Source organism: Limulus polyphemus, unplaced genomic scaffold (genome assembly GCF_000517525.1).
Source record: "Limulus polyphemus unplaced genomic scaffold, Limulus_polyphemus-2.1.2 Scaffold212, whole genome shotgun sequence".
Taxonomy (NCBI): Eukaryota; Metazoa; Arthropoda; class Merostomata; order Xiphosura; family Limulidae; genus Limulus; species Limulus polyphemus.
This window is the reverse complement of record NW_013665822.1, coordinates 598,081-625,594: the sequence shown is the minus strand read 5'-3', so window position 1 is coordinate 625,594 and position 27,514 is coordinate 598,081. Positions and strand designations below refer to the sequence as shown.

The following is a 27,514-nucleotide window of genomic DNA, read 5'->3' as shown; positions in this document are numbered from 1 at the left end:
TCACATTCAGCAAGAACAATAATGCTTTTTCAAATGTAAGTGAAGCTTTATATGCACAAACTTAAAAATATTCCATGTTGATATTTAAATGTAATAGTCATAGTTTAATGTTTGTATGTACAGTTGGCACAGACTGCAGTTAAAAAAAAATAATTTGCAATAATTCTGAATTGCTCAAAATAATGCCAAATAGAACTAAGCATAAGAGGCTAAATACCTGTGACCAAGAAAAACAAATTCTACCACAAGAGATGGTCAACAAGACATAACTTGCATAAACCATGTTTTAATTAAGTATTTCTGCAAACTAATATTTTGCATGTGTAGATCAACAGTATAATATATTACTAGGATCTACATGAATCTGGTGTTATAACTTAAAAAGGTATATTATTATTAAAAATAAATAAAGGATAAATTGGGCTCCTCTAATACTTAAACATCTAATTGTACTCTTTTGCTCAGTAAACAGAATTGGTTGGTTCTAAAAAATAAAAGTCAAGATGAGGCTCTCTCTCCATTAGAGCCACAAACTAACTTAAAATGTACCATATTACTGTTTGTCTGAGAACACAAAAACTCTAATCTCTGTGTTAGATTAAATGTTTTAATCTTTACAACACCATCTTACCATGTTAGATCTTTTTTTTTTTAATGAGAAAGTAAAATCAGGCAAGGTTATGTAACTATAATTTCAGTAACTTTAACTGATATTTTAAATTTAATAATAAAAAGTAGATTTTAATAAGAGAGAATCCTCAACAACCACAGCACTTGAAATTCTTTTAGGTAGGATTAGAGTAAATTAATCTATGAGACCTTGGGTGTGACCAAATGCATCAATCAAAAGAGTTTTACATCCTGAGTGCAAAACTGTAATTAAATCTCAAATTAGTCATAAGATGGAGATATGAGCTAAAAGGCTGTATTTGAAAAAAAATAAAAAACTCGGAGCCATTCTATGAGCTGCTATGTCGCGGCTAAAATAACATACTATACTGTTGAGCTCTGGAAAAATGAAGAAGATGACCTAAATTTACTTTGAAATGGACATTCTGACATTAAATTGGAACATAGTACCATTGGATGACATCTTAAAAATACAGATAAAATGCAACTTGTATGTAGTTTAGGTGTTTTCTTAAAAATTATTCTGCTGGTTTCCACTAAATTTATGGTTTTGGTACCTATATTTTTAGGACTAGAAGCCAAAGGCTTCTAAATGAAAAAGGAAATATAGAATGCTTGGTATAGAAAGAAGTAAAATTTCTTTATCACCTGCTAACTTTCATTCTTACCAAGTGACTAAAGACAACAAAAAATTACCTCTCCACAATCTTCTCAATCCAGATCCTACTTCCTGTTGAGTTGTTGTAAATGGCAAGAAGTCTTTGTTCAATTTTAAGGAAAAATATATATATATATGTCAAATATACATCTATTAGAACTAATTTTTTCAATAAGAAGGCTTGAAATGTTAATCGATATTTAAGTTATTGTATCAGCTTATAGCTGATTCAAGTAGTACTCTATATTCTCTTCCCAAATTATTTGTCAAGAGTGTCAGATTTTATGAGCTTTACAGTCCAGCATATGCTTGAGAGAGCAAATAGAAAAAAATCTCTGTCTTACCTATCAACTGCCATTTCTTTGATCAGTTCATCAGGAAAATCGGCTACAATTCCAATATCTGTGATAGTATGGCTAAATGCTGATCTTGCTTTAGTTAACTTTTCCCTTGGATTGAACAAAACATTCTACTCAGTATATGTCTCTTAAATGTAGTTATCATTTTACACTTGAACAAGAATGAAAACAAGAATAATCATTTGACTACATTATGTATATATATATATCCATTTTTTCTAAACCTATCAAATAAAAATAACATAGCCTGAAATTTTATGTGACACAGATTTAAACATTTATTTGCAATCCTCAGACATTATGATGATACTTAGGCAGTTAATAATGTTTGAAAAATAATGAAACAAAACAGCAGTTACTTCCACATGCGTGTTTGATACACATAAATAACCTTAGCATAATGTTCAATTTTAATAATTCCAAAAAATTCACTGAAATTACATTAAAAAGTACTACAGGTAATAATACATTTTAATATATTTCAAGTTTATTTACTTTTTGAAAGTTCATTTGTCACTTGTATCAGTCCTAAAGTTAATCCAATACACTATAACTAACAAACAATATTAAACATGCTAAAGAAGTCAATTATTCATCAAACTACATTATTTCAAGCTTCAAATTGCTGTTGCAAGTATTTTAATTTTATTTTCACCCATTAGATATACAAAATAAAATAATTAACCATACAGTTATGCAGAATAAGTATCAAGAGCAACTGAAAGAAAGAAGGTTTATTTTTACAAAGTTAACCTTTTCTTTACCTGAAAATGTATTTCCAATAGATACTAACCTTTTCACACAGTTAAGCTATCTTTCCTGAGTGTCTGCCTTAGAGATTTAAATGTTACTAGCCATGAGGCAACTCCCACCTAATCTCAAGTGAATTGTGCTACTGCATGATGAAGTAAACCTGCAGCAAAGCCTATTAGTGGATGACAAACTTCCAAGTGTGCAGTTGCACTCGTGAATCTTCAAGCTTTAATGAGGCAAGTAAGAAAATGTGCATCAGAAGTGGGTAGGATAGGAGGGAATGTGTGCGAAGAGGTGAGTATCTATTGGTAATACATTTTCAGGTGAGGACTGAATGTTAACTTACAATGCCACATGCCTGCAAACAGTTAACCTTGAACCACATGTTGAAGTGGTGGAGGGAGCATTGCAAAGATTTACGTAGATGAGCTCCCTTCAGAAAGCACCACATGGAAGCTCATGGAGTGTGACACCTGAAAAGGAGACATTTGCATGAAGAGGGCACATGTGTAAAGAATGTACTCATCTCAACTCTACTGAAAAGATAAGACCACAGGAAAAGGGTACGGAATAGTGGTGTGTGCTTGCCTGAAGTCCAGTGGACAATCACAGGCTGCACGAGGAGGGCATACTATCATATTATGTTTTCACCTCAACTCAACTGAACAGACTCAGGTCACAGGAGGAGGTGACAAGTGGCATGTGGTACAGCTATATGAGAGGTGACCTGTGCTACACTGACAGTGTCACCACTACCCCACTCTATTGGCACTCCTTGTTATAACCTCAGCAGTTAGGTCCCATTATGGTCCACTACTCCAGTGGCTAGGAACTGGTATGTGGCAAGGGTTCCCCTGCTCCATTTGAAAAAGGGGGAGAGAATTCACAGTGGAGAGACCTAGAGAAGAGCCCAGATCCCCATAAAATGCCTATTGGAGAGGCATATTTTGAAAAACCAGCAAGTGCGAGCCAGGGAAGTGGGCAAAACACCCTCTGGTGCTAGCTTTTCCATGATAGTCCATGGAATAGGTACAGTCTGTATCAGACAAAAATTAAATATATAGATATTCCACAAGGATAACAAATGTGGTCTTGCGGAATAACCCATCTCACAGGAGGAATATGTGGAGCCAGGACAGAAGGTATGAGTACTTTCTGTTATCCTGGCTGATACAGATTTTGGGAATTAAGTTATATCTTGGGGGACACCACCAACCATCTGGCAGGATCTTAGGAATGCAATAAGAGGCTCTGAAAGAAAAGTAGTATGTATTCTTCTCAAAGATGGTGAGATGATAGAAAAATGTCAACCTGCAGAAGCCAACAACCATCAAGAGATAAAACAGTCAGAAGGTGTAGATGAGATAAATATGTGGAGAATGTCCACATGTCTATCTGAAAGAGCTTGTCCTAGGGCTAGCAAAGAAGAGATGTAAGAGAAGGAGAAAGGCAATAAATCAAATACGAAAAAATGTAAGTCTGCGAGCATCCTCTACTAAAAAAAAACATGTCATCTGGAGGAGGTAATGGATACCACCAGCAAGGGGAGAAGAAAAGGGGTTCATGAATAGGCACACTGAACAGATCAACATGTCATAGGAATTAATTAGAGTCTGAATGGTCCAATAAGCAAGAAACAGAAGGAAGTACAAGCCAAATCCTGAGCAGCTAAAGATTGAGGAAGAAAAGACCAGACCAGAGAAGAAGCAACCATAGGAGAGACATCCAAACAGTAGGTGAGAAGGAGGAGGAAACAAACCAAGCTAATGATACAGTACAAAAGTTAGGAAGCCATGGGCTCAAATGGGGCATGCATCAGAGCTTTTAAACCCCATTAAGGACATAGTCAGTCATGAGAGTAGTGGAGGATAGGGGAATAAACTCTTCATGGTACCTGGAAAGAAGATAGTTCATGGACAAGCCCCTGACAATTAGTGGAGGTAAAGACTGACAAACTAATGACAAACAGTCAAGGGAAAAAGGTAGAAAGATTGATGACAAAAGACCTACCACAGTTGCTGATAGAAAAAGGCAGTGGAAGGATGACAAAAAGAGCAATACAAAAAGCAGAATATCCAGCCTGACAGGTTGGACAAGTTCCACATGCAAGGAGAAAGGAAGATAGCTCTTGATGAAGGGATGTATGAGTGTGAAGCAGGAGAGAAGAAATTGAGGAAAGGAAGCGGACAAGCTGAGCTGGGCAAAGAGGCACCAGTAATAAGATTTGAGAAGAAAAGTGGTGTGTGAAGATCAGAGCCAGAGAAAGTAGATAAATAAGTGAAGTGAGCATACAGAAAAGGACAGACCAGGAAAGACTGATAAAACAGACAGACAGAGCCAAAGGATGAGGAATAGTGACCCTTAAGAGAAGAAGTCCAGAGTTGTGAAAGGTGGTAAGTGTATCCAAGAAGGACATGACCAACCAAGAGCAAACCCCACAAAAGACCTGGGGTGTGGAAACCACTCCATCATTAAAATGCAAATTGGCTGAGAGAGGTGGTCTGCCATTAAGATATAAGCTCATGGTAAAAGATAGGCAAAGAGATCAAACATACATTAACAATGCAAATCTCATTCAACTGAACACATCTCATGAATATAATGCCAAGGAGAAGAATGAAGATTTGCAAGTGCAGATGCATAGAGGGAGTTGTGTGAATAGATGTGCTTTCATCTTAAAAAACACAATAATTATCAGTGATGTAATTTAATTGAAACTCTATGCTAAGGATGGCAGTAATTGTAATTCATACATAACAAGACTATATAAGATAATTTTTATGTATCATTTAAGAATGCTCAATGATTCTTAGAAAAAATGCCATTTCTAATATTATGGTGAAGAAGTTTAGATTCACTATTAACACAGTTTTTTCAACACAACAATAAAAATATTTTTCTATCAGTTCCTGTTGAGTTAAATGCATCAAATTACATTTAGATTAATTACATGAAATATTTGCTTTCATTGTGAACAAAGTGCTATTATTAATTTAAAAATCATTAAAAATATTGTATTACAGTCCACACTTATGAAAGACAGTAGAACAAATGACAAAACAATAATATTATATGCTGCAATGACCTGCAAAATATTTGAGGTATTTCTCGTGCCTTTTGCTTGAATTTTCTATATTCTATCATTTTCACACATGCCATTTAAGATACACTTTCTTGTAATCATTATGTGTTAGATCGATAAATCCTGGACTATTTGAAAACATTTTATGCAGTCAGACAAACTCATGTAGAAGACGTAACTATATTTATCAAAACCATATATAAAGTAAACAATAAAGTAATGGTACTTATAATAGTGTACACAGTATGAAACAGTTATGAGGGTTCAGTGTATGACACAGTTTTACAAGTTGAGGATATTATACACGGAAGTGTTGTTTGTGTGAAATACTTTGCAAATGAAAAATAAAGTTTAAATCGAAGCCAGTTGTCATGTGATGACAACAACATTGTGCCACTGTATAAAAAATTTGACTAAGCAAAAAAAAAGATAAAGTGATTTTAAATGGAAAAGCCAATATGCAATCTGGACTCATTGGACAAAGTTCTGGACAGACAAACAAATTGTATTATTTATATAGATTAACTACAAAAATACATTTTTTTAAACACAATTTCTCCATTACTTATTCTGTTAGAATTATAATGAGAACTGAAGTAAAACTGGTACTTGTGTTATGTAAGATTGCTCAAAACATTATTGAGAAAAAAATAACCTCACCTATACTGGTTCTTGTACTTTGCTAAGTTGACCAATGTGTTATTAAAATGTTTTTGTTCATAGCCCCATAGTTCAATACCATCCAGTCGAGACTCAAGTAAACATTTGTCAATAACTCTTTGCTGTACTTCTGATAACTTATCTCTATCAGCATTAATTTCCTAAACAAAACAGAAAACAACAATTACATTTTGTGGTAAATACAATAATAATAAAAAATAAAAACAAAAAAATGCATTCTTCACTTTTTATGAAAATTTATTCTGCTTTAAAGAAAATACAATTAACACTTAAGTTTTGCAGTACACAGTTTAAACATTCTTTCTTATTTATGTTAAAGTTCATAACACTTCATATGATACCTATTATAATATCACAATGCCATTGAATTGGAAATTATAAACTCTGAGGTTTAGAAATATGCTTTCTTTCTTTTTTTTACAATGGAAAAGAATCAAAAGGTAACTTTCAATTATACTTCACAAGACAAAAGTACAATACCTTCAAAACATCTAGCATAAACAAGGAAAATACAAATTTGTAGCATGCTATAGAGTATTATTCTCACAAGACAATGGTACAACACGATCAAAAACAAGGAATATAGAGATAATTAGGATGCTATAGAGTGTTATTCTCACAAGGCACCATCAAAAACAAGGAATATACAGATAATTAGCATGCTATAGAGTGTCATTCTCACAAGGCAATGTCACAATACTGTCAAAACTCCAAGTGAAAACAAGAAAAATACAAATAATTAGCATGCTACAGAGTGTTATTTTCACAATGCAATGGTATAATACCATCAAAACTTCTAGTGAAAACAAATAAAATACTTAAATAGGAACTTATATATATATATATTTAAAGTTTCTGAGCTACTTTGTGTCATCTTTTGTGAAAAATTCAAATGCTTTATGTCAGAAACATTCATAGTATTTTTTAATCTTTACAAAGTTAACAAATGCAATAGATATTGTTTAAAAATTTGAGTCATATGAAGACAGCATTTATTTGTCCACTGTTTTGAATATAAAATTTTTCAGTCTATTTTTAAGAATATAAACTAATTATTTTATAGTTTAGATTATTGATAACATTTTGGATAATAGTAAAACAACTGAGTTATAAGAATAGCTTCTTATTTGAACTAAAAGGACAGAATAAGTGTACCACATAATTACAAACAAATGGGGAAAAGATATACATGACAAATTGTGTTAATCAGGAAACACAGTAATGTTGTACGCCCAAAACAACCTACAGGACATACTGTGTGTTATTAACAGAAGTGATAGTTTAGCAATTTTTCACTTTCTGTAGCTCGGACTGTGGTAATCAAATCTATCACATATTTTCAGTGGATGTGTACTGGACCTTTACTTCACATACTATTTTTCCAGGCAATCCATTAAGAAATACATGAGATATAAAATCTCCAATTTTGACTGAATTTCTTCCTTCTTTTTTTTTCTTCCCACCGAAAGTACGGAAATTTTATTTGATATAAAAACATACTTAAATTTCATGGATTTTTTCAAATTTGGTATACTGAAAGATCTTTATAACCTACAATTAGATGTCAAATTTGGTCTGAATATAAGCCATATGTGTAAAGTTATTCAATAAAAACTACTCAATTTCGACCAAAATTTTTGCCCATGCCATGCAAAAAGTCACATGAACTATCAGTCTGAAATGTTTACTACAGTTTCACCTAAGAGTAAAGATGAACTGTTTTTGGTTTTTTGTCATTCAGATTAAAGATGGCTGATTTAGAGCAGCAAAACTATAGGGTGAAAGCATGTGCAGATACATAAATATTGGTTAGGCTAAACAAATTAGATTAGCAGTTTCTAGCTCAAGTTTTCAAAAGAATCATACAGATGGACAATTATTATTAATTATTCATTGCCAACTTTTAAGCACAAATTTGCTATGCTAAATTTTATTAAATTCTCCTAATTAAAGAGCATTCAGCATCACATGATATTAGCTTAAGCAATTAGTGTAAATAATGCTTGATATGGCTGTACCAAGTGCATGCGAGTGATGACAAAAAACTGTTAATCTAGTTTCCATGGCATTAGTATAAATGAAGTTATTAACACAGTTTTAGAGAGGAAAAACTACCACCATATATTTTAAAGAATATAGTTGGTTCTGTAAAGTACAGGTCTGTTCCAAATAATAGGGTTGCAATCCTAAAGCTAATGTTGGTTATTATCAAGTGTCACTTCCTTACTTTCTGTGGTATGTTGGTGTGTATTGACATAAAGTCATGATATCTAATCAAAAACACCTTAGGTGTGAAAAAAGGTGCAGCCAAAAAGGATTGAGGTGCAACTTAAGGGAATGAAATAAACATTGGCGGCCAAACTGGTAATGACACTTATAACATTGATAAAAATTTTACAGCAAATATTCATTCATTAGTTAGTTAGGCCACATATTTTGTTTTATGCATTTTCATGCTCCAAGTCACATGTTCAGTCCTTTTTGGCCCCACTTTTTTTTTGTCACACCTAAGGTGTTTTTGATTAGATGGTATTTGCAGGAATAAACTTTTCATAAAAATTAGGCCTTTTCATTCTCAATTGCAAAATGCTTATTTAGTTAGTTTTTTCCAGGTTAAGGTAAAAACAATTTTTTTGAATGCAAGTTTTATGATCTTTTTACATAAAACCTCAAGCATTTTCAAATTTTGTTTAAAGAATAATATAAAATATTCATTACTCACATATAAATCTAAGCTTATATTTAAAAATATATTTAAAAGCTTATATATAAAAACTCATTCACCTTCATTGCATGAAAAATTGGCTGACTATGGAAACGCTGAGTTTTGGCCTTCTGAACACGAGGATGAAGCTGGAAATAAATAAATACAAAATCAGTTTTAAGGCGATATATAATTTCCTTCAACTTTGCACATTACTGATTTTTTGTATTTATAAAATAATAACAGGTTATCTACAACTCACACTTTACAATGTCACATTTAAAGACATAAAAAGTTATCATTTACCACATTTCTGTGGGAAAAAAAACATAACCATTAGTATACACATATAAATTTACAACAGTTGCCAACTCAATGAAATCAAAATGAAAACAGTAAATGAAGGTGTGTGTATGTGTGTGTGTGTGGGGGGGGGGGCATCAGCCATTCCACTGATGGTTATTCTATACACTTGTTCCAAATATTCTCTCTATAGGACTGAATAACCTGCAGTTTTAAGATTTTTAGATGCTTGACCTTTAAAAAGTTATTTATTTGTCAATCTCACAGGCTTAAAAATAATATTATTTTCACAATATTTTTCACGTATGTCAGTCCTACAAGTCCGTCAAAGGTTTACCATTTAAAGTTTTATTTTATGTTGGTGTTTTATAATCAAGATCAGTTTTTTTGTATGTTAAAAATAAGTAAAGAATGTTAAGGTTTGTATACAGGCTCAACCATTCAACCTCAAGTTATAAAATTCTGATTCAAGTTATAACAGTGAAAGTATTTCATAAATATGAAATGTAGTAAGTTCTCTCTCTTCAATTTTTGTTTCAACACAGTGATTGTTTAATTTTAATTTGATTCTATGATCTTCTAAATAACTTGAAAGACCATAAAATAAAAGTAGAACTTTTGACAATATATATATCTACACAATATTTGAGATTATGTTAAGAAAGCTGTAGGAAAAAGTTTCAAGTAATGTCTGCATATATGTACATGTATATAAATATACTGCTGTACAATATAGCATTAATACCAAGTATTTAAGTATTACAAAGAATTGAAATCACAATGCCCTGAAAAGGAAACTGCAAAATGGCAAACTATTGATACAAAGTATCCAAAGTAATACAACACGGGTGCTATAAAGAAGCCCATGCCATTTAGTAGTACATTTCTATACAGATTTGTTTCTTAAGTGAATAACCTGCTAAATGTTAATAAAATGAGCTGAATTATACTTTTATAAGATTGAAAACATGAGATGTACAAGATCACATGGATGGCATCTGAACATCATATCTTTTGTTACTAGTTTTAAAATATTGTGGCAGTGTACAATATACAAAAACCAGCTTTAAGTAACACTAACACTCATCGGACTTTTTGTTATATCACATAACCTATCTTAGCTATTGACAGCTATTGTGAAAGCTTATTACAACTGTTGAAATCTGCTCTTACTACTTGAATGCCTCTACTGAAATCAGATGACTAGTGGAATGTGCTAACTGATTAATCGTTGGGCTCATTAATTGATTACTTCCAAATAATTGATTATTTGCATATGAGAATAATCTTCCTACTTTCAGCTTTGTTTTAAACATTACCCTTCATTTAATATGATAGACATCTCCAGGTATGTTTGTAGCTTGTAATAAGTAAGCAAACGGTTAACGTAAAGCTTCACTATTGGTTAGTCCAAACAAGGTAAATGTGAACAACAGACAATACTGTGGCTAGTTATGTAACCAATGGTCAGTGAGTGGGTCACACCCTCACTTTCATGAGTTTTGTACATACTGTCGCACATAGTTGCATCAATGAAAGCAGTCATGCCATGTGTGATTTTGGTTGGTATGTATATGAAACTGAACAAGTTTGAGTTATGGAAAAGCTACTAAACCTATTTAAGGAATTATAATGTGATAGTCAATCCTATTTATTGGTAAGTAGTAGCCCAATAATTGGCAGTGGGTGTTTCTGGCCGATTGCCTTCTCTCTGATTGGAAATTCAAAATTAAGGACTATGGCATATGGTCTCAGCAGCTTTGCCAAAAATTAAAAATAAAGAAACAAATATAATTTTTCTACAGCCGTAAGGGCAAGCATGGTTAGTGGCAATAGAATTCAATGTGCAAGTCAAATCACAAGGCAAACATACTAATCATCAGGAAGCTGAACAAATTTGAGTTAATTGAAAAATTATAATGACAATATTATGATTACTTGAATAGTTGGAATAATTGAAAACAGTTATAATTGGAAACATTATTTTTGTGATATTAATTGATTTAATTGTAATTTCAATTTAATTTTTGTGACAATAACAGATGTAAATGATGCACAGCTTTACTTTTTTACTCTACTTTACTGCAGTCAAATACATCTTTCAAGTGATTAATATTAACAGATTAATAGTCCATTAGAACGTTACAACAACAAAATCATATTCATGTTGATTGCCTAACAAGCTAAAAACACACAATATATATATTTCATCAAGTGTGGTACCTTCTTATAAGCTCTAGTGATCTGTTCATTTTGGGTTACAATACATAAGTTCTTCATTGTGCTCCAAGCGTAGTCCAAGGGGTTAGTTAACTTCTCAAGGGGTTCAATGACTGTGGTAAAATTCTTCTGCTGTCCGCCATCTTCAGTTTGAATAAACGACAAAAACAATTCACATTTAGTGAAGAAAAATGTTATGCTAATGTTGACTTATCTGTTTATAAGAACTTGTAATACATATGTGTACATATTTTGCCTGGGGCTCAAATATCATGCATCATGGAGCCAAAATATCAATAAGACAGATAATCATGACAGAATCAGTGTAATAAAATTTCTTGAACTACCAACTTGTTGCTTTGATGTGGAGTCTGATTTTTTTAGATGAGGATGTCCAGTTTACTGTTAATAAGGTGCTGTAGAAGAGAACTTTCAATTTTTAACCTGAAAGCACCTTATGCATAAGTGGGCTAAATGGCCAGAACAGAGATACCTAGGGTTCAGATATAGCTGTCCCTAATTTTGAACTACTAACTAGAAGGAAGGCAACCAGCCAAGCAGCACAACTTCCACACGAGTTTGTCACTTTTATAACATACCAACAGCTGAAATTGTGAAGTGTTTTTAGAGGCACCATATCTCAAACTTTCTGACACTTTTACTTGCAGGCCAACATGCTAACCACTAGGCCATGCACAGTTTGCCATAGATGACATTAAATAAAATAGGACACAACAGAACTGACTGAAAAGTTATGAATTGGATATAAAATTTACTTAGTGGAAGGAAGCAATGAATTTTGATATATATATATATATATATACATATAAGTAGAAAAATGTGAAGGTGATATTAGACTTTTGGAAATAAATCAACTTATAAAACTAGAGTTGTGATTTATTTTATTGGCAACATTTTGAGCTAATTGCTTTTTTTCAAGCCAGAAACCACCTTGTTAATTAATGTCAACTACAGGAACATTTTAAAATGAAACAATACATGAAAACAGAATGTAATGCAAGATAGAACCATCAGAATGAAACAATATAATAAGGCTGCTGATTAAAAAAAGTAATAAAAACTACTGAGTTTAAGGAAGTCATAGCTGTAGATGGTTCTTTTGTAAGGCATCTGGATAGAAGAGTCTATAAGATAAATTTGGAGAAAAGAGTAAGATTATGCCATTCAGGGACCAGGTGAAGATCACAACTGATAGAGTAAGTGATATAGTAAAGGGTGCTAGGCTAGCAGCAATGCAATTTTTGTTGTGCACATAGGAGCAAATGATGTATGGAAGGGTAGATCAGAAGAACAGAAAAGTACAAAAGGATGATAAAAGCATTTAATTCTGTCAGGTGACTTCTGCTGTGACTTAACTATGGGGATAAGATTCTAAGTAGGTCACTAGAGCTGAATACTAGGCTTAGGTTAGTATGTAAGGACAAGATGATTGGTTGGTTGGACTTGTGGGATCAGACTGATGATAAAAGGAGGCTTTATGGAGTGGGTGGTTTATATTTAAATAGTGTATGAGCTGGCTTAATTTCAAAGGCTATCAACTCAGTTGTAAGTGTAGCTTTAACTAAGGCTAACCACTGGTAAAGGCCAGGAGAAACTTAATACAAAAAAATAAGATACAAGGAAAGGCATAGTGTAGGAACAAAGTACAGTAACACTGGAAGTATTAACAATCAAATATATAACTTTAAGGCATTTATGGAATAGAGGATTTTGATATTATGGGAATAACTAAAACACAAGGTTATTGGTTGTTCAATAGGGATAAATAACTAAAGAAGGAGTGGGGTGAGTGGTTTTATATGTAAAGTGTGAGGTAGTTGAAGCCGAATATATTAGAGAGAAGAGAAAAAAGGTTGAATCTATTTGGGTTTTTGTTAATGAATATAAGAGCAGAAGACTTTTAGATGGAATTTGTTACAAACCAACAGATGAGACTGGTGAAATTAATGAGAAACTTTACAGTGTGATTAAGATTACAGCTGTTAACAAAGTTATAATTATGAAGTACATTAATTTCAGTATATAAATTAGAAGATTTTAAGAGTCAAACCATGAGGGGGAAAGGTTTTAAAAAAACATTCAGGATAGTTTTCTTCATCAATTGGTCAAGGAATCTACTAGGAACAAAGGTATTTTAAATTTATTGTTAACTTCTAATCCAGAAATGGTTGAAAGGGTGGATATTGGAGAAGATCTGGGTGTAAGTGAAATGTTCTAAGGGATATGATAAAAATTGTTCAGGTAATTATAAGTGTATTAGTCTTATATGATGATAAACATTGTCCAGATAATTATAAATGTATTAGTCTTACATAAATGGTGGGAAAAGCTTTGAAACTTCAATTAGATACTTTCCAAAGTTACTAAAAAGTTTCACTAAAAGAAAATCTTGCCTTGCATGTGTGTGTGTGTGTGTTTGTTGGGTGTCCTGAGGAACAATGCTCTGGAAACAGTGCAATAGGTGAACCAGGTTCCCTAACTTTTTAATAGCAAACCAATCCAATGATTGGCAGGATCTCTTATGCTTTACCCATGATAGTCCAGCATAGTACAGTAATACCACCTGGTCTGCCTCTGGGTGGTCTTATGGAACACTTCAGCTCTACTGAACCTGTTGCAACCTAGTGAAGCAACTTGAAAATTTGAGGAAATTTTACAAGTGCTTCAGAGTTTTATTAGTTGAAAATACACAGAATAGGAACTTAAAGGTTTTTAGTATAAACAAGTAGTCAAGGATATATAAAAAAATAGGCGACAAGGAGACGCCTGTGTTACGAAATAAGCTTGTGAGATGAGCTCGAGAATTAGTCATGTAAGGAGTGTTGCCTAGAAACCAGCAACAAGACACGTGTATTACGAAATAAGCTCGTGAAGCGAGTTTGGGAACCAGTAACCAAGGTCAGTGGCATAGTTAGTAAGAAACGTTGCCTAGAAACAAGATGAATACACAATTACTTATGACAAGTTGAAGAATTACTGACCTCAACCTCTTAGAACTAAGAAAGCTACAGAAAAGTTTGGTTTGGTGAATCATATCGGCATTAGTATTAGTATTAGTTACAGCACATGGGTGTAGCAGTACAAGTGAATGGGCAGCCCGCTAATACCACTTATCTGTAACCAATTACTTGAGAGTTCTGGTTACGGTTCTGGTTTAGCCTGGGATTTTCCCTAAAGTATCCAATAGGAGCACAGGGCTACTTGTGGGTGATGCTGTGTCCTATTTAGTGGGTCGAAATAATACAGAGAAAAGATAGTTTAAAAACTCATGTCAGAGGCTGAAAAGTTAAGTTCTCCAGGACTGAAGAGAAGCTCTCCAGTATTCGCAAAGTTCTCTGGGACTGAGAAGAAGTATTCTGAGTATCCAGAAGTTCTCCAGTCTGAAGAGATGACAAATGTGGTTAAGACTTCTAACAACCCAACTCTACTGTAAGTATAATCTTTCTCTCTTAATCAGCTAGTGTAGAAGTCATAGAAGATAATAAATGTATCTAGATAAAAGTGTTTAATACGATATATAAGTAGTAACTCGATAGAACTGATGTTTAAAGTGTGTAATGATTTGGAGAAGTTGTTAAATGTTAAATAAACGTTATTTTAAGTGTTCACCATTGGCCTGAGACTCTATTTTTTTTAGTCTAACCGTAAACTTCCTCGACTTAGTGACTTGTGACTCCACTCGTCACGACAAATCCTCCAATAAATAAATTTGGTGCAACGAGTAGTTTTAATTGAAACTCCAACAATTAAGCCCACCAGGGTGCTACTCATTACACTGGTTAAAGTATATTGTGTTAATGGTTGCTAGTATGGATTTGGTTTGATAAAAGCACACCTGCCTGGGCAACACTAGCCACAGAGTGGGATTCTGTGAAAAAAAGGTAAGGGATCCTGAAAAGTAAAGAAGAGACAATATTAGTAATGAAGATACACACACCTCCTTATAATGTAATAGATATGATTAAGATAGCTATAGGGGGTAGTTGAAAGCCTCAGAGGAAGCTACTGCCAGATCATTGAAATGATGTGAGATAAAAGTATTGGAACAGGTCCACATACCAGACTGTACAATGTCCTCCAGTGGGCAAGTCAACCGTGCTGCTAAGGGCATAGAAATGTGATGAATCTGATGAGAAATGACTCCCAAAAGTCTCCTCACCACCAAAGAGAGCCCAGACTTATGCAATATAAATCAATTTTCATACCAACCTCGACAAAGTAACCAGGGATAAATTCTGAAGGATCCCAATGAATAAAAAGTTGTTGTCTAGCACCTCCAAAGGCGTTAGTGCGGACAACATAACACTTCAAGGCCCTCACTGGACATAACAAACCATCGAGATCTGATTGGTCATAGAGATGAGAAATAGCAGTCAGACAAATCAGTGAAAAAGATTTATCCCCTTCTCTGGCTGCCAGTGTTGTAGGTAAGAAGGACCTGTCTGGGTATAGGAGGATGTAGGTAGAATGTTCTGTGCACATGTAGTGAAAACAATTCCAACCGGCAACATCTGCAGGTCAGCAGCAACAAAAAATAAACCTTAAGGGAAAGGTGATACATGGTATATGATGCTAATTACTCAAATGGACGTTGAGAAAGAGCATGTAATACCACCGTAATATTGGAACTGTCATTTGGGAAGAAGGACCCAAAACAACTTAAGGAGGCTGGAGAGCATTGGGGACTCAAATAATTTTCATCTAGAGTATCTAAAGATAATCGATAAGACAGCCTTACATAAGGTGACTGTGGAAGATGCAAAACCTTTTCAAAGAGCCAGGTCAAAAAACAAGTTATGATTAGCACTTCTCGAGGAAGTGGGTTCAACCTAATCGCAATACACCAATGTCCATATGAGTGCCATCTCTGTTGATAAATGTCCATCAAGAGACTATATAAAGACTGAAACAGATACATGGCAACCTTAGAAGTTAAACCTCAATGCCGTGCAAAGGACCACCTAACCTCAATGCATGAAGGTTGAGCTTCGGGATGGCTGGGTATACAATGTTAGATCGTGGCTGCTGCAACAGAGATGGCCAAAGAGTAAGTGGAAGAGGTGGGCACACCTGAAGGTACCTCAGAAGTGGAAACCAGGGTTTAGCTGGCCAATCTGGTGGTATCAACAGAACTTGGAGGTGTGTGAAACACTATACAAAAGTACTACTACAGTTTTACTTTTCCAACAGGGCAGTTGTCTTTGGAATGATTTCTTTCAGGTGTAGTGGATGCAGTAAATTTAAGGCAGTTCTAAGGGAAAGTTTGATAAAGATGTAAATTGTCAGGGCTGAATTTGAGATTTTAAGTAGATGGCAACATTAATGGACCAACAGCCCCCCCCCCCCCTTTGGGCCTTTAAAAACATTATGTTTTGCAAAAAACAACAACAGGGATGTCATGCAGCTAATTTTGTGTGTGTGTGAGGGGTAAGCACAAACAGAAAACAAAGTACTTTTGTTATCAATTATGGGTTGATAATAATAATAAGACAAATAATAATTAGTAGAGTGCCTTTTTTCGTATTATTAAATATATGCTGTTACTTTTATCAATGTATTGGTTTCCAGTACAGAAAAATATTTTGAACATAGTTAATCAAGTAAATATACATGGATTTGGGATTATCAAAACAGTGTGTGAAAAGTATTTTGGGAGGGGTGGAGTGCCATCAGTGGCTTTTGGGCATGATGCTATTGTACACACAACCACAGAGATAAAGCATTGGTAAGAATAGAGCAAAGAAAACTAAACTGGGGTGTTTAAAATACAATTTTGACTAAAGATAGTAATTTGAAGAAACAATTTAAAGTCATTTCATACCTTTGAGCTGTTCTTCAAGCCTACAGATTCCCGATTCATATTCAATCACAAGTTTGCCAATAGCATTAACACACTTCTCAGGAGTAAGCTGGGAATACTTTGGCAGAGCACTTTGCCTAAGTAATGGATTTGTCTCTGGAGTTTCATCTGGTATCTCTGGAACTCTAATGCAGATTTTTATAAAGTAAGTCATGAAATATAAACAAATTTTGCAAAAAATATTAATTTTAACCACTAGTTTTTCAAAAAAATGAAACTGATATAAATGTAAATTCACAATTATAGGCTTTTTCCAAAATAGACTTTAAACAGTTTTATTACTCAACAAATATTATGATTAAACTATAATACATCCAAGTGAAACAACTGGGAATATTAAGCATTTTTATGAAATTGCTTCAGTAATTAAGTAAAAACTGAAAAGAATCTACATAATAGAAGTTTCTGGGTGTGGCACACATATGTGAATAAATGGTATAAGAGAGACCACCTACATTATGAAGTAAGGTCAAGAACTTGGTGGAAGTGCAGTTGGCTGGGATGAAGAATCAAAAGTGATAAAAAAATGAAGCCCAGCAAATCTGTGAGAATGCTTAGAAAAAAAACCAGTGAAGGATAGTCATGAGTTTAACAGTGACAAACTGATGACACCACTTCAGTAGCATAGAAAATGCTGCTAAAAATTTACATTAGAGGCAGGAGTTGGGACTTTGATGTGGGATTAATATCCAGAGCAGGCCACCGATTTACTGACTCTAACAGCAACCAATCACTAAAGAAGTTTTGTTGTATTGGAGAAGTCCTATAAATCTCAAAAATAAACCAATGAAGTGGCAGATCTAATTATGGGTAGATGCACACACTACTTGAAGACTCATAAGGATACAGAGGAAATATCATATAAAAATTAATGTTTGGAGCTGAAAGTGCTACTTGTTCTACAATCTTCCTGCAGTTCACCACCATACAAAAGAGTTCTCCAAGATTCCAAGATGTTGAAGATATCTTCTATTCAATGAAGCCAGAATATTGTCTGAACTTTGATGTAAGTTTAAATTGCTATTTCTCTTGATTGATTAATTTAGTTAAGGAGCTAAAGCAGAATATATAATGTTAACAGAAAACCTGTAGCTTGAAAGTATGTTTGGGTATAACTCGCATAGTGTTTTGATCGAAAGATTGCTAAAGATAGTAGGTAACTTAATGAAACTTGCAAAGGAACGACTTAATGAAATAGCTAAGTATCTGATGTGAGAAGTTGTATTTTTATAAGTGAAGAACTATTAAAATTGAATGTGTTTTGTGGAATCACAGTCACCAAGTCATTCTTTATTCTAACCATAAATATCCTTGAGTTAGTGACTTGTGTACTTCACTTGCGACTGTTTTTCTGGATTTTATATAAATCTATTGTGACTGATGGTAAAGTCAAACTCCAATGGCTAGCCTCCACACCTGCCTGTCACACAAACCTTACCAATTCTAATCAATGATAAAACTAATATTCTTTAAATATTTTTTATGATTGTTATACTTTTGCACTAAATGTACAACACTTTACTTAAAATACCATACAAGAGCTTTAAAATACATTTAAGTTGCATTAATTCACTCTTACATATTTTTAATTATACACACAAAAAACATCATAACATACTGCATGTAACAGCAAGGTAACAGAAAGTCATCTCTTACCCACCATAAAATTAAACAAAATTACAGGTGGCCCTTCATATATCTTCATCCAAAAATTGAAATAAACTTAGCATAACAACAAATGAAGGAAGCTTGGGATTAATTCTGATAGTAAAAAACAAGTGTTCCTACAGTAAGACAGTCCAAACAGTTGTCTGGAAAAATTGGCCAAGCTTCATAAAATTTGCATTATAACCCTTTTGGGTAGCTTTGTATTTTTATATTCTTTCTTGATTTTCCATTATTCACAAAAAATCTCAAAATATTTCCAATTAAATTCCTTAAACTGATAATTTATATGCTAAAAATAACTCAGAAGTTACAATTTTCCTATACTGAAAATGTATTTCCAATAGATATTTACCTCCACTCACATAAATAGCTATTCTCATTCTGTACTGACCTCCATATGCAAAAAAATTCTTGATGCATGCTACAATCCTTTTATCTCCCCTTAATTGGAACTGACGGATTCCAATGCATCTCTCATGCAAATCCTCATGTGACAACCCTCCACCAATAAGAGTGTAACATTCTCTCATGATGCATATGACTCCCTCTATTCACTTCTACTGAACTATCACTTTAAGTTTTGGCAGAAGATGGAAGCACTGGTTTTCAGTGGGGAGGAAGGGTGGTAAGTGTCAGGAGGTAAGTAACTATGGGAAATACTTTTTCAGTATAGGAAAATTATAATTTCTGATACATTATTTCCTTCACTCACATAAGTAGCTAGAATCCCACATTGAATAGGTAGAGGGACTAGTGTGAGAGAAAGAAAGAAGCATCTTTCGAAAGTGTTCAAAGGACACTCCTGAAGATGAGCCAGTCAGATTCTAAGATCGGATGTGGAGGACTGCACCACTTCTGCACTAGGTATACTCTTCACCCATTGTAGAAAGATGTTGCACATATGGGTGGAAAAATAGAGGAGCACATTCAAGTGGGAGAGAGCCTAGGTCGGATAGTGATTCGAACCATACAATATTTATGAAACTCTATCATAGAAAATATAAAAGTGAGTAAACACCCCCAATTGAAGTGTAGAAATCTGCAATACAAGGAACAGTGGGTTCTGCAGGGGAAAACCCTTGACCCAGAAACCAATGGTGGAAAACATTCCATTTACATTGACAAACTTCCATGGAGGAAGGGCAAATGGAACGAGCCAGAAAAGAAGCTACCCTTCGGGACAAGCTGGATCTCCTCACCAAGGACCAGATAAAAACCAGGTATGAAGATGGAGGACAGGAAGGGCTGGATGTAGCACTGGTGACCAAAGTTGATGAAGAACAGATAAAGTCAGAGGAAGGGGTAATGGAAGGGGAAGTTGGAGCTGAAAAAGCCACGGAAACTATGGCTGAGCCAGCCAATAATGGGCAATCAGAAGGACTTGACACAGAGTAGCATGGATGATCTAAATCACCTGGTGAAGAATTTGAATGGGAGGATAGACATATAGGTATTTGCAGGTCCAGTCCTGGCTAAAAGCATTGACAGACAGCCAGAGCAGAAGGATTCCTGTTGATCGAACCCCCATCCATGAAGGGATGCATCTGTGAAAATGTGTAAATCTGGAGGAGGAGGAAGTGAGACACCTACCTTGCTTGTGAGTCTTGTCCAACCACCAATGCAGGTCATTGCCAAGGGTAGGAGGAAGGGTAATAAGAGCCCTTAAAGGATCCCTCGCAAGAACCTCATGAGCTGTAAGAGCATGGAGAACTGAAAACTCCATCAAACGAAGTTGAAGAGGAGAAGGTTGGGCCCACTAAGACTGGTGTTGAAAAAAACAGCCAAATGGATACGATATTGGGTAGGTCATAAGAATGAGTTCTCTAACTTGATTAACCAGCCCACTCAAGCTGCTTCCAGGAGCAGCTAATGAGTGTGACAGGCAGACTCCTGTTTGGAAGGAGCTAACAGTAGTCAGTTGTCCATATAATGATGAAAGCACAACATGAAAGCATGTATGTGATGAGAGAATGATTTTGACCACCCAACAAAAAACATATGGGGCCAAAGCAAGCCCAAAGGACAAAGTGTGAAACTAATAAACCACCTTATGGTGAACAAACTACAGATAGGGGCGAAACTGATGAGATATTGGGATATGCAAGTAAGATTTGCAACTTCCATCTTGGTCATCCATAAACCTGGAGAAAAAGCCCAACTAAGGGTGAGAAACATCTCCATGGTGAAACAGGGCAGATTGAGAAATTGATTGAGGTAGGACAAATCTATTACAGGCTGTCAGTCTCCAGTTTTCTTGGGGACAACAAAGAGGCTGGAATAAAAGCCTAGAGAAAGATGATGAACAGTTTTGATGGCCTGTTGAGACAGAAGGTCTTGTACCACCTTTGACAGATGCTGGCTGGTGGTAGGATCCCGATGCATGGGGAAAGAAATGAGTACCTGAGACTAAGGAGAGGGGAAAGAAATTGTAGGACAAGTCTTTTTGTTAAAAAAAATGAAGAACCCAAGGATCTGTGTTGAAAGATCACCAAAGGGGAACAAATTTGTACAATCAAGCTCCCACTGGACCAGAACCCACTGTGTAGTCTCAGGTACTGTTGGTGACATGCTCATCTACATAGAATAATATGCTGAGATGAGACACCCCTGGAAGGAGGAACAGGTAAAGGCTGAGAAGGACCAGGATTGGAAACAGGAATAGGGGCTTGTCTTGGCTCCAACTGCAATAAATGTGCTACCAAAGAGAAAAGGGTAGAATGTTGATGCACAGACTCCACACACGATTCCAACGTCTCAGGTACATGATTGATAACATACTGCTGAAGAAAATGTTCCATATGTAAATCCCTAAGATAATGGGGTGGCAAAAAAACCTGGGACGAGGCTGTATCTCGACCCGGAATATATCAACAACAGAGAAACCACATGTGTAAAGTGAGAGCTGAAGATGACAATCTAGGGAGAAGCTTTCCCTCAAAAAACCCCAATAGGTCTTGGTGGATCACCTTGAAAATGAGATGGATAGTACATAAATACTGTAGAAGGGAAGTTAAGGTAAGATGAAGGTGTGAAAACTGGGCATGGATTGAATGCACAGGAAAATCAGGGACTCCCCCACACACAGGTAAAATCAACCCCAAATGCTGAAAGTCGAGAAATGGACAGTCAGTCTGATAGTAAGCTAATGCAAACTGATCCGTAGCCCATGCTGGCACCCTCAAGCAATTGTGAAAGCATATTCCTAAGCATGAACCCTAATATCTGGGGAGTGTGGGTAAACTAAATATACGTAGAGGAAGAACTATCATGCAACAAAGAAGGATGGAGATCACAGGAAATTGTGGAAATGGATAAAACATCACATACCTGCGAAATCATGTCTAAAAAATGCAGTATTAGGCCTAGCTGATTTTGTAGGTGGTGCAAACGAAGACACGGCAAAATCCAGTGGAGGAAAAAGACTATCACGATCTTCATTGGCCTGAACAGTTTTGGCTTGCTCAGGAGAAAGTGGGACAAGTTCAGGAGTAGGAGGTTGACCCATATAACAATCATTCTCACAGTGGATAATCACAGATAAATCCAACAATGGGTCTCCCCCATCTGCAGCCTGTGAAATAGTGCTAGTAGGAGGTATGATACTCAAAGAGGTAACATGAACCTCAGAATTTTTGTAGAAATATTAAACAAAAGTGTTTGATGTAAAAAATGCAAGTGCAAGAAGAAGAAAAAGACTGGGAAATTAAATTAAAGTAAAAAAAAAACTAATGAAGAAATTCCACCTCAGAAATTAAACAATTAAAGTTACGAATGTGAATCACATGAAGAGCACAGAAGAAAAAATGTCTGAACACAAGTACTGCCAAACGGGAAGTGACAGCTCGGTAGAATTGAATAGAGATAGTCACATGCATCATGAGAGTATGTCGCACTCTTATTGGTAGAGGGTTGTTGCATGATGATTTCATGAGAGATGTATTGGAATCAGTCAATTCCAATTGACGGGAGGTAAAAGGCTTGTGGCATATAGAGGGCAGCACTGAACGAGAATAGCTATTTATGTGAGCAGAGGTAATGTACCTTACAGGAAACATGTATTGACAGTCTAAGCTTGATGCACATATTTCATGCTTGTCTGCGATAATGTTATCTTCCAAAGTTCATGGTAGACCAAATGTACAAATACCTGTTATTTATAATCATAAACTGCTATAATGAAAATTGTCCAGTGAAAACCATTAGTATAAAACAAAGGATGCAGAAGAAATTGTGGATGACTTGCAGTTATGCACTGCCTATGTGCAAAATAATATGCTTTATACATATGTTTTTTGATGTGTAGAACTGAGTAATCACAAAAAGAATTCAAAATAATTTGACAGCTATAGTGAAGAAACCAAAGATGTACAATAATAACTTTTTGCTTGAACAATGCCATAACATAAATGAGCATGTTCAACATTGGTATTTATAATGTATAATTGTTTGCCAAAATGTAGTTTTTTTTTAAACATAATATTATCTAAACAACTAATTATTATTACTACTATTAATTGGTATTAAAGTTTCATTTTAACATATAGAAATTTATTTCCAAAATAATATTGATTTCAAGTAATAGCTGAGAAATACCTAAGAATAATGAAAATACAGCAGATAAATTATACATTTTTTTCATTTCCAAGGGGTAACAAGGGTTATTAGGATGATCTGGATTCAAAGGAGAGCTACTAGAATGATTCCTGAGATGGAGGGGCTATTGTACGAGAGAGGTTAAGGTCCTTAAAATTATTTTCTCTTGATAAAAAAAGGGTTAGAGGGGATCTGATTGAAGTGTTTAAAACTATAAAAGGAATATATAAGACCGATTTATCATCATTTTTTTGTGTATGATGGTAAAACTGGTAGGACTATGGAGACAGATTTAAGAGTTGGCTAGGAATAAGTGGTTTGTAAATTAGGCAATTTTATTTTCTAAACAGAGTAGTCAACCATTAGAATAGATTACTTCAAGACATGGAAGATGCAACTGGCTTTGGAAGAGTTAAAAAAGACGGACTGATAAATACTTAAAAAATCTGACCTTGATATAGGCAGATGGGTGATTGATGAAATGAACAGGACAGCCACGATGGTCCTGTCGTCCCTTAAATGTTATGTTATTTTTGTATTTGATCATTGCAGAGAGACTTGCATAGATACTATGTACAAGGACAAGAACAGTAATAAATTATAGGCAGAATAAAAGAGATAAAACATGTTTGAAAGTTGAAAAAAAACACTATTTTCAAACAGAAGGATGTTTGAGACACCAGTCAACCTGTGGAAGAAATCTGCTAGTGTTGTAGCCAGTTAAAATTTATTTAAAAGAACAGCCGTATTTAAATATAAGTGAAGCAAGTTATCTAAATCTGAAATCAGTCATGTAGATAAAAAAAAAAAAGAGGAAGGTTAAACAAATACACAGTTAAAGGCTGAAACAAACATTAGGAGATGCATAAGATTTCCACTCTATTAGTTGAGCTAATTAATAAAATGAAGAACTTCATTTGCTTTTTTTATAAATACTCAGCAAAGGGCATTACATTGTTTTTAACAATCATATCTAAATGCTGCTCCCACCAGTAACACCAATGGTTCTCAATTACAAGAAGTCCTTACCAAATTTACAGACCGCAATAATGTAGCCTTACACTTCTCAGTGTCAAATTGATCTTCCATACTCTGACCTATTCATTAAGAGTGTCAACATCCCTTTGCATAAGTGAGGTATTCTTAAAATAATTAGCTCTTCCTAGAATTTCAGTATCAAAAAGATACAATATATCTAACCTTATAACTGAAACATCCATGTTCTTAATTCATTGAATGTTCAAATAATTTTTCTCATATCCATTTCTCTTTGATTATGAAGACATAGAAAAATGTGACATGCACCTTGGTTTAGCATTAGATTAGAATTTACACCCATTTTAGTCATTGACATTAACATGTCATGGAACTCAACACATTAATTCTGTGTGAACATCCAACTCGTTCTTCCCAATGAACTAACTCTGCCAACAGAGCAAGATTTAGCACTTTCAATTGTATTTGTTGCAGAAGACCTAAAGTTGGTTTCATAAAGTCAAATTTTCAACTACAAACGTTTATTAGTAGTTTAGTGGTAAGCTATTTTGGAAAGATAACTATTTGTTTTCATTCACAAACACAAATATGGAATGTTCATCAAACTACAAGTACAGGTAATTCTAGTTCAATACTTGAGAATAATGAAAATACATAAGCACAACAGATTAATTCTAATTTTTGTTTCATTTCCAAGGTGTAACAAGGATCATTCTAGGCTTACCTCATTTTCCATTAATACAATATCTAAGCAATATACTGAATATGTATAGGAACCCATTCTCTGACATCCAATCCTGATCTTTTAAATATTCATCCAAACAACTCTTAAACTCTTTCAATTTTGCAAGTTCTACCACACCTGAAGACAAACTATTTCATACCTAAAAGTTACTGTTTTCCTAACCTGAAAATGTATTTCAGAAAGTTACTCACCTCTCTGCAAAAGAAAGACTTATTACATTGCACTACTACCATGATTTTTGAACATACCACAAACTTTCAACAAAGCTCCCACCCCTAAACATACTAACATGTAGTATAGCAGCCTATGATGTAATCAGCACTAGATTACAGCCCTCCACCAATAGGATGGTAAAATATCCTCCAAGCACAGTAATCCTTGTGAGCATTAACAATGGAAAAAAGGCTTATTCTTGATCATGCAAAATAAATATATCTGAAGTAGAGAGGAAGGGTGGGAGGTGGTGCATAGGGGTAGGTAACTAACTGTAATACATTTTCATGTAAATAAAATATTAACTTTAAAAATGTTTACTCACCTCTATGCACAACAAAGAGCTATAATGCAATAGTGAGAAGACAGTGGATGGGCTTGTTCAAATAAATAAATGATGAAGATAAGCTCCTTTCTGAAGACATAGAACCAGAAAACGAAATCCTATGGAGCATGTCACCCACTAGTGGGGGAGGGGAACCTAGTAGAGTCTCACTTGGTGAGAGATTGCATCCATCTCAAGCAGGAAATAGTCTTTCACCCACTAAAGGTGGTAGAGCAAAAATTATTTTCAAGAAAAAAAAAAAAAAACTAACCTTTTTTTTAGGCATTGGACACCTCCCATACTATTTACCACAGGAACAGGTTAATATTCTTCCCTGACTACTACTACTTTTCCAACACTTGGAATGCTTGGAAGAATTATTTGAAGTTTTCTCCATTCAACCTCCTTTTCTTCCCTGATTGATCATTCAACCCAGATCATCTTTTTTCTTTACAAGCTGTTTGTTGTTAACTCACTTGTATTACCTTTTTTCAATACAATTGCCATGGTATTCCTTTTCCTCAAGTAATTTATCTTCTTTTACTTTGGCTGATTGAGTTATACATCTTATCCAGCTAGTTTATCCTTCTATGGATGACAGCACTTTTCTTATTATCATGTCTCCTACCATCAAGTTTCATCTTGTGGATTCTATTACCTCTAGCCGTCTATATACCCTGTATGAGGTTTTGTGGGCAGGAACATGAACAACCCCATTAGTGTCACATTACTTACACCACACTGCAGTTTCGTCTCCCACTAATCACCATTCTCCAGTCTTCCCAGAGTATTAATTATTTTGTTATTGTTTCTTTTTTACAACTCCCTCGTCACCATGATTATATGTATACATACTAGAGAAGATAGAACCCCTCAAATGGCTCTTGGTGTCTCACGGGGAATACTTCTCTTTCCCAAAATCTGTATCGAATGTGGGAGTACAAAATGTGTTAGGCCCTCCTGCTCAGTGCTCAATGTGGAGGTGGGGTTTTCTGCAAGATTGCTTTAGCATTGTATATATATATTTTATATTCCAGGCCATACTTCACAAGAAAAGAAAAAGACAGAACCAAGAGTGTGACTGCCCTCACATATAGCTAGAATATATTATCTATATTTACAGTAACCCATTGCACGCTCTGTCATTGTGGGACCTTACATAGATATGATGTTTCCTGTTCAGTAATCTCTCCTGTGCTCTCCACACATAAATTCTTCCCTTCCTTTCTCTTCTAGTGTAGTAAGAGAGAGTCTTCATTTCTCCAGTCCCAAGCCACTGAAGAGATCAGCATGGAGACTTCTCCACTCAATCAGTGTAACCCCACTGGTATGAAACAGACTGGATGTACCCCTTGATGGGAAGTAGGTCTAGGGTGTAACATAGAAGGGCAGTATAAGCTGCCCCACTACATTAAAAACCAAGCCATTCCCAGTGGCTAGGCCAGCCAAATGTATTTTTTGTTCTCCTCAGGATGCAAGCCTGGGGCATTTTCTTTCTGCATATAATTATTCTGGCACTTCTCCAATATGGGACAGCCTGACTTATTGCCCTAGCCACATTATACACTCATTCTCAGTCGATCAGCTGTGTGTTAATGGCTAGTTGAATAATCATACATTCTACCCACCTATATGACATACACATACCAAGAAAGTATTCACCATAGAACAAAAAAACTGTCCATCTTGACCTGAGGAAAGGC

At 34.8% G+C, this 27,514-nt stretch overlaps 1 protein-coding gene across 1 annotated transcript in view; it reads right to left on the bottom strand.

The window, feature by feature from the left end:
• The window catches only part of LOC106478448 (probable cytosolic oligopeptidase A), a 68,677-nt gene that overhangs the window by 36,580 nt on the left and 4,583 nt on the right, over positions 1-27,514 (bottom strand). The window contains exons 2-6 of the mRNA XM_013938990.2: positions 17,233-17,396; positions 11,394-11,533; positions 8,948-9,016; positions 6,143-6,303; positions 1,633-1,737 (exon numbers count right to left, since the gene is read on the bottom strand). Coding sequence (XP_013794444.1) covers positions 1,633-1,737; positions 6,143-6,303; positions 8,948-9,016; positions 11,394-11,533; positions 17,233-17,396 — 639 coding nt within the window. The remainder of the gene's footprint in view (positions 1-1,632; positions 1,738-6,142; positions 6,304-8,947; positions 9,017-11,393; positions 11,534-17,232; positions 17,397-27,514) is intronic.